The sequence below is a fragment of the Volvox carteri genome (genome assembly GCF_000143455.1).
Source record: "Volvox carteri f. nagariensis unplaced genomic scaffold VOLCAscaffold_19, whole genome shotgun sequence".
Taxonomy (NCBI): domain Eukaryota; kingdom Viridiplantae; phylum Chlorophyta; class Chlorophyceae; order Chlamydomonadales; family Volvocaceae; genus Volvox; species Volvox carteri.
This window is the reverse complement of record NW_003307562.1, coordinates 397,694-406,064: the sequence shown is the minus strand read 5'-3', so window position 1 is coordinate 406,064 and position 8,371 is coordinate 397,694. Positions and strand designations below refer to the sequence as shown.

The window sequence follows — 8,371 nt, the reverse complement described above, 5'->3', positions numbered from 1 at the left end:
GAGCCCCCCAGTTGCGACTTCGTTTATGTTAGGAGACCAACGGGCATAGATCCCGTCTAGTTGGAGCGCCAAACAAGCGCTGTTGCGTGCCGGCCGTCGTTTCCCGTGCGGCCTGACCCGGGGGCGGAGTGCATGAGACTAACCAGCCGTATGCACCCGCCCCCCGCGCTGTGCTTCGGCCCTGGGCCCCCGGCTTTTCAGCCCACAGTGTAATCAACGTCATACATACATACATACATACATACATACATACATACATACATACATACATACATACATACATACATACATACATACATACATACATACATACATACATACATACATACATACATACATACATACATACATACATACATACATACATACATACATACATACATACATACATACATACATACATACATACATACATGATGCAAAGACAGACAGGCAGACAGAAATGCAGACCGACCAGCCAAGGCCGCCAAACGAAGAGCTGGCTGCGTGGCGAAGGTTCGCCGAATGAAATCCAGTGTGCATCACAAGACCGAAGCATAAAGCAAAGGAATCGTTGCAGCTTCCCCGGTGCCACCACCCAGTCCCTGACACACCCAATCAGCAACAGCATCAGCGGCAGTCACAGCAGCAGTAGCAGCAACAGCAGCGGAGCAGCAACCCCAACGTTTCGTCCCGAATAATTCAATCCACTATTGTAATCCCCCCTTTAATCCACAGTTTCCTGAACTAAGCAATCGATAGATCTCCTGCATTTAAGGCACCTGGTACCCCCGGCCCTGGAAGGAAGGCCTTAACATAGGAAAACTGGAAGTGTCACATTATCGCTCTGCCTGCACCAGCCGTCCTCCTTCATATGACTAGCCATGCAGAACGTGCGTCGCTAATGAAAGCGGCCAGGTCCTATTGGGACGTGAACAGGAGAACAGGCTTCAATACAACTTGGTAGTAAGGCCCGGGACTCCCTTTTATCAGGAAAAATTTCAGGCTTATCTTGCTGTTTTGGTGTTTGTTCGGCGTTCAAGTCGTTGCCTTTTGTGTGTTTGGCTATGTAAGGACCGGTCATACATTCTGCTATGCCGCGTTGACTCACGGGCTTGACCTTCTTACGGCCCCTCATACCTATTCTATGATCGATAATACTAAGTTCTGCACACTACGGAGCAATCTGGCAGCAATGGACGTTTTTGGCTGGAGGAATGAAAATGTACGGATCGGCGTCAATTCATTCCTTTTTTCCAAAGGCCAAAATGGCCTCTTTATTCCTTAAAAGTAATATATTACTTCAAAAAAACACTGCCCGGGAGAGGGGGAACGGCTCAAGTCCAGGGAGGACAGCTCTCGCGAGGCGCCCTCAGACAAATCCCAAGCTCTCTTCACCCCCAAGCTCTCTTCACCCCCAAGCTCTCTTCATCCCCAAGCTCTCTTCATTCCTAATAACCAACGCACTCATCGGTCAATTTGAGAAAATATTCTCCCCCCCAAACCCGGCCGTCAACCCAGCCACGCGCACTTGGCCCCCACTGCAACAGTTTTAAAGCCCATGCATGCATACTCGCACACTACCCACAGATGCACCAACCAACACATGTACGATGCAGTTCAAAACATGACTTCCATATATTTGTTCTTAGGCTCCATTTGCGGGCCATTGGGTTCCGATTATGCCTAGTTCGGTGGGTTCTGGCTCAGGTGCTTGATGGCTGCACCGCAACCGCAGCCTGGCGGGGCGTCTGCTGAGCTTGCATCTTAAAGCTTCAAGACTCGGCAAGCGCATGCGAATCTGCGGTGTAGTGGTGGTAGTTGTCCATGAAGCAGGTCATGAGCGGCTGAGTTCCCGGGAATGCGCTGCACAGCGCGTGCAGCAGCGGCAGTGCTACAAAGTCGTAAAACCCGACTTGGCTCTTGCTGACTCCCTGCTTGGCCCGGTCAAACAGGGGGCTGATGGGGATTCCCAGCTGCCGCTCCTTGTCGCCCTGGCGGAAAAACTCCTCCTCCAAGCTAGACAGCCACCTGAAGGTGGAGCGGGAGAGGGAGAGGGGAGAGAGAAGGGGAGACACACACACACACACGGGGAGACAGGGCGGTAAGCGGGAGGTAGGCGGCACATGTTACCTGCGCAGCATACATCACTTTGTCATGTCTTCTAACCCCCATGCACACATGCATTCACACCATAAACGTATGTACACCATAAATATTCAAGGTGAATATACATGTACACAACTCTATACATCCACACAAACAGACGCGGCCTCACCGCTTGTGCACTTCAAAGCCCTCCCCCAGGTGACCCAAATCCGCCGCCTTGATGACCATCTGCAAACTGAGCAGCCGCTCCGTCTCGTCCAACGGTTTCGGAGCCATGTCAAGCATTGACGGCGAGGCAATCGATACCGCAGGGAGCTCCAAGCTACAGAAAAGCGTACCGGGTCGGAAAAGGCGGGCCGGGGGATAGGAACGAAAGAAGACTGCTCTCTAACCAGCATCATTACCACCACGGAGGTGATGTGGGTCAGCCGGAGCCTACAAACAGCAGAATGTGCGGCTTTCCCCGCAGGATGCATAACTAATAATGAGGAGTCATAACAAGCCACAAGAGGAGTCATGTTGTAAGGAGTCATAGCGGGTAGGTTCATGCTGTTCCCTAATAGCCACCCAAAGGGATCTCCTAAAGGCGCCCCCGGAAGAAGAGCCCCATGCGACCACCCACCTGGCTTTACAGTCTGCGGATGTCGCCCCCACTGACCCTGAGGGCGGAGGGCCTCCTGCCACTGCCGCGGGTTTGTTGTAGCTAGCGAGCCTGTGGACGGTGCTGAAATGGCTAAGCAACGAAAAGTGCTGCTTCATGTCCGTTGCGAGCACCATTTCTATGACCTGCACCAGCGGTAGCGGCAGCAGAATGATAGCAATCATGACAATAAATTACTGCAACGGGACAGAGGGAGGAGGTCTTAACGAACAGCAACAAATGGTTGCAGCCCCTTAGCAACCCCTTAGCTCTGTGAAGCGGAGGTTGAGGGTGTTACGGCCCTGACTAGGCTCCGGCTGATCCGCATTGTTTGGCCTCGGCCCATACACACAGTGCTGGGTTATGAGGTTTATGTACCGTTGGGTGTTGAGTTATGATCCTTAAGGTTCGATTGCAACAGCATTCAATAACAAAAGCTTGCGAGCTGACCAGGAACTAAGTTGACGCGCCGTTGATCTGCTAGATTTGGTTGGATGCCGGTGGTGAGTTGCCAAACTCAAAGAGTACACTCTGAAGTCGGATGGGGTGAATGGCTTAGGGTGCCCCTCTAACAGGGGAGAACAGGGAATTGCCTCGGGAAGGAGGCCACTGGTGAAGCTTAACCACCCTGTAACAACATCAACAAAAGCAGCAGCAGCAGCAGCAGCAGCAGCAGCAGCGGCTGCGGCCATGGGAGGAAGGCAGCAGGAAGGTATAGCATAGACGCTGACTGGCGCGCGGTAAACTGGTATCAGAAAGGCAGGGGATCTGCGCCCTGCTATTACTGAGGGCAAGCAGCGGAAGAACCTAATGGTCGAAACCCAGAGCATGAAGCTCCGAAACCCATATTATAAAAAACCCAGCCCCGCACGCATAGCACTGAGCACATGGCACAGTATACCTGTTTTCTAAAAGTGGACTTCTGGTCCGTCGTCAGCGGCGCCAACACGTCTAGGCCCGTGCGGCGCATGCAGCTGAACGCCGCCGCTGCGTGGTGGTTTTCCAGCGGTGACTTGTCGTTGTACCTGACCGCCAGCGGGTCCGATGTGGCCACCAGGAAGTCGTTTGTGAGGCCCGGGTGCCCGTAGTCGTGAACGATCGCCGCAAAGTACGCCGCCAGCAGCCCCAGCTGGTCGAGGTAGTGCACGTGCAGCTGCGCGCCGTGGATGATGACGTGCAGGGTTTGGAGCACGTCCGCGGCGTGGGTGGCGTTGTGGTAGGGGTTGTCGTTGTAGCCGGCCTCGATGTGGCGAAGCAGCCTAGAAGGGGGGGCCGGGAGGAGTAAGAGGCGGCAGACCCGCGGACTACATGGGAACGCTCTCAGCCCTGGAGCCAAACCTCACTTTGACCTACACTCCGGTTTCGTCCAGCGGAATTCCACCGCAGGGCTCAGACCTTCAATCATCATCCATGTGACGGCCTCTTTTTTGAGGGTACAGACCCACGGGTCGGTATAATCGTAGTATTATTGTACCGCACTCGTCGGGGTTCCGAGGGGGCCCTTCCGCCACTTGTGCTCATGCTCGGGTATTTTATTTTCTGACCCATGGGTCAATCTTACCTGGCCACCTTAACGGGGTTCAGGCTGAAGTGCGCAATTAACCCGGCTCTTTGTATGAGGTAGAATCCCAGTGCCGAGAGCGGGTGGCCGTGTGTGATGTCGCGAAGTCGCCAAGTGTCAAACTGCCAGGCACAGGCGTTTGAGAGGAACCGTTCGACCTGTACGGGAGCGGGAGCAGGAGGTGAGGGTGGAGGTGGTGTGCAAGCGCGCCATATCCTTAAGGGTAGGCACAGGCGCAATTCGAGAGAGTGGGAGCGGCATCGTACGGTTGAGATGAAGCTGTAACAGCAATGTGTCAGCCCTCCTCCTTTCCCTCCTCTCCCCCAAGCTGGTCCGTAGAGAGGTCCAGCTCAAGGCCGTCACTGCGCCAGATCCACAGCCCTTCTGCACCCAGCACCCCGGGCTCGTCTAGCAGCCCTAGCCCTCTTGTCGTAGGCAGCCCTCTTCACCCCTCTCCATCCCTTCCTCCCGCACACCCCACCTCCTCAATCAGGGGGGGGGGTGGGGGAACGCTCGATGCTCGCAGCAGCGCCGACGCCCGACACGGGCCGGACCCCAGATGACTCCTCCGGCCGTTGACGGCAGCGCCGCCACATGGTAGGGTAAACATCGCTCGGTTGCCGCCAACCTCCAATCCCGTCCCGGACCTGCGGGCGACCACCGGCAGGCCTTCAGAACGCGGGCAGTCCGACACGAGGACCTCAGGTACCGACGCCACGGAAGCGACCGAGGCGCGGCGCGCCACCGCCGCTGCCGCCGCGGCAGCGGCGGGCGTCGGCGGCGGCGCCGCTGCTGCCGACACAATAAGCGCCAATCGACGCTCAAGCGCCGCCACATCTGTTTGAGTGCAGCCGTTGGCGGCTGTGAGAAGGCTGCATCGGCGTTGGCGGGAGCTGCCGGGGCGGCTTAGGATGTTCATGGCGGACGCGACGCGGCGTGGCAGGCGTCGTACGACAGAAAACGTGCCGATGCCCAACGTGCTGTCCTCTTGTGTCATGCTGGTTGCAGAGTTGGGTGTGAGACGGCCGTCGCTTTCGCCGCCACCGCCGCCGCCGCCGCCGCCGCTGGCACCAGGTGTGCCGCCGGCGGCGGCGATGGCGGCGGCGGCGACATCGAGGTCACTATGAGCCAGCGGCGGCGGCGGCAGTTCCACATCCCCCACATCGTCGTCGCGACTGAAGCGCCGTACCTGTTCCCGGAGCGCCAGGCTCGACCGCCTAACTGAGCCGCCTGGCGTCTGTCGCTGAAGTTGGTGATGGTGGTGGTGCCGCTGCTGGCGCTGGAATCGGCACAGCTGCTCATCCTCTTCTTGTACGAGCTCCATGCTGGCGCCAAGCCGGCATGAGCCGACGCCGACACCCATGCCGCCGCCGCTGCCGGCGGCGGCTAGAATGGGCGGGATTGCAGCCGCTGCCGCCGGCCCTGCCGAGCCACTGCCGCCGCCGCCGCCACCATCCCTTAGCAGCGACACCGCGCGGACCATGCCACCAAGCATGGATAACCTCGGGCTGGCGATGCTGCCCGCCTCGGTTTCGCGCGGGGGAAGGAATAAGGCTTCGGATCCGATCGGATCCCCTGACAAAGACTCTACCGGTTCCAAACGCCGTACAGCCGATACCGCCACTGCCGGTGCTGCCGTCAGCGCTACCGGCTGGGGCGTCAAGATGAACGCCAGCGCACCCGCCAGCGTCGAGCAATCTTGCTGAGCCTGACCGTGTAGCTGCTGCTGGGGCTGGGCGGGACTCAGACCCTTGCTGGTCAGGCTGCTGGCGGCGACGCGTAGCTGCGTGTAGTCCGATTCGCCGCCGTACAGGTGCGTGCTGCTGTCGTACGTGGATGTAGCGACCGTGGTGTTGCCGAGCTGTTGCATCAATGCGCGAGCCACTTCGTTCTGCACACACACACACATACATACATACAAACACACAACCTAAGAAAGTAAGAGGCAGGTCCCCTACTGAACCAACCCCAAGAAGATCGGGTGTGTGAGGAAAAAAGAAAACACGAAAGGTGCAGTTCAGGACAGGACAGGTGGACAGGACAGGACAAATCTAGGGTTTTAGGGTTTTACACTTTAGGGTTTTAAGGTTTTACAGTTTTAACAGGATATTATAGAAAAGGACATGACCTGACAGGACAGGGGCTCAATAGAGAGGTACGAGGCAGTACGTACGGATGCGGTACGGGGGTTCTCGTCCGTCATCGGCACCAACAAACGGCGCGACGCAGTTCAACGGCGCGCCGTTCTCCCGACCACGACGGGGATCTGGAGGTACACAACACTCGCAACGCACGTCTTCCACGACAAGGCATCAAGTACGGCAAATCCGTACACTCACGTCCAAGTTGGCGCTGCGGATGTGTTTCCTGAGATCCACGGGTTGATACAGGTCCGCGCCGCGGATGATCGCCTGGCGGATGAAGACCACATCACGGAGGTCGGGCATGCAGCCCTCCAAAAGCCGGGCCAACATGTTGAGTATCAAATCCGCGGGGGTCTCTGCAGCAGCGACGCAGGGAGGAAAGGGGGGGAAAAGACGAACCACGAACGAGTAAAGCTGGGGGAGGGGACGGGGGAAAAGCCACCAGAATTTTTTACTGTTGTCATTTGTTTGTAGGGACGCGACAACCCCTTTGGCATCATATCCCCTAAAGGGGAACTAAATGAAGCCTTATACTACAAAGTAGCTTGGAATTAATTAACAGTGAATACTTAGGGTTCCCCTCTTGTTGCCCTCTTTACATTACAGAGGTTGTTATTATCTCTATATTGTTATTGCATACTGCTCCAAGAAGATGAACCGCGAACGAGTGAAGCTGATGCCACGGAAAGACTGATGCGCCCGAATCAAGGCAGGCATAACTAACCAATTGGCGCCTGTGAAGAAGAAGTCCCCGCGATAATGTAGTAGTGATGATGATGTCGGAAAAACTACCTACCTAGCGCCAGGACTAAAAATGAAGTGCGGAAAGAGAGCAGGAAACCCATCCGTAACATTCTGAAGGTAGGTGTAAAGGCGGTGAAGCGCAAAAAGCTGGCGTGAGTTGAGAAAAAGGTGACATAGGTTGGAATAAATTGTGTTCGCCGGCCTGGCGGCGGAATTGAGAATTGACAGATAAGCTGGCTGATAAGCTGGTAATAAGCTGCCGGTGACATGCAATTGCTCCTCCCAAACCCCCAACCCGCCGCTGACCTGACCGACCCAACTATGCTAGCCCCGCTAGCCGACCGATACATGATGTGCAAGGACTTGACACACCACCTCCGCACGCAGGCACTGTAGGGCGCACATACGCAGGGAGCATGTAGGGAGCACGTACACGCACATACGCACGTACACGCACATACGCACGTACACGCACATACGCACGTACACGCACATACGCACGTACACGCACATACGCACGTACACGCACATACGCACGTACACGCACATACGCACGTACACGCACATACGCACGTACACGCACATACGCACGTACACGCACATACGCACGTACACGCACATACGCACGTACACGCACATACGCACGTACACGCACATACGCACCAGCCTGAACGATCCGCGACCCACACAGCCGCGATGCATCCGCGCCGTGGAGGTCCTTGATAACATGCCGCGGTAGGAGGGCCTCCAGCAATATCTGGTTCCGCTTCCTGAAACACACACACACACACACACACAGACACACACATATGCACGCACACACAGGGTTTCCGGGTTTCCTCTTGCTTAGTTAACCCCCACCCCAAGAGCCGGATCCGGCCGCGGATGGAGAGGAGTCTTGTTTGGGGCAGGGAGGAGGACCAGGATGTCACTAGAAGGCCCCAAGAGGCGTCCTTGCGAGTACACGGTAATGAACATGGGACGTAACTGGAAAGGCAACCAAGGGGAGAACAGGAAGCTGCCAAATCGTCGACAATGACGGCGTGCTCACCTGGACACCAGTGCCGCGAAGAGCAGCAGCGCCAAGGCCACCGCCACCGCCACCACACCAGCCAGTAGGCCCCCGCGATTGGCCGGACGCCAACCTCCGACCGGACAAACCCGCACCACCCACTGCGACCCAGACGGCGTCAT

General features: G+C 56.6%; 1 protein-coding gene across 1 annotated transcript; it reads right to left on the bottom strand.

The window, feature by feature from the left end:
* Positions 1 to 1,186: 1,186 nt before the first annotated feature.
* Positions 1,187 to 8,371, bottom strand: pde8 (3'5'-cyclic nucleotide phosphodiesterase; the record flags this gene model as incomplete). Its single annotated transcript, XM_002950465.1, has 9 exons — positions 1,187 to 2,010; positions 2,258 to 2,410; positions 2,711 to 2,874; positions 3,630 to 3,987; positions 4,290 to 4,447; positions 4,771 to 6,180; positions 6,629 to 6,787; positions 7,158 to 7,167; positions 8,229 to 8,371. The coding sequence occupies 9 exons, from the start codon at positions 8,369 to 8,371 to the stop codon at positions 1,755 to 1,757; spliced, it is 2,811 nt and encodes a 936-aa protein (XP_002950511.1). The 3' UTR covers positions 1,187 to 1,754.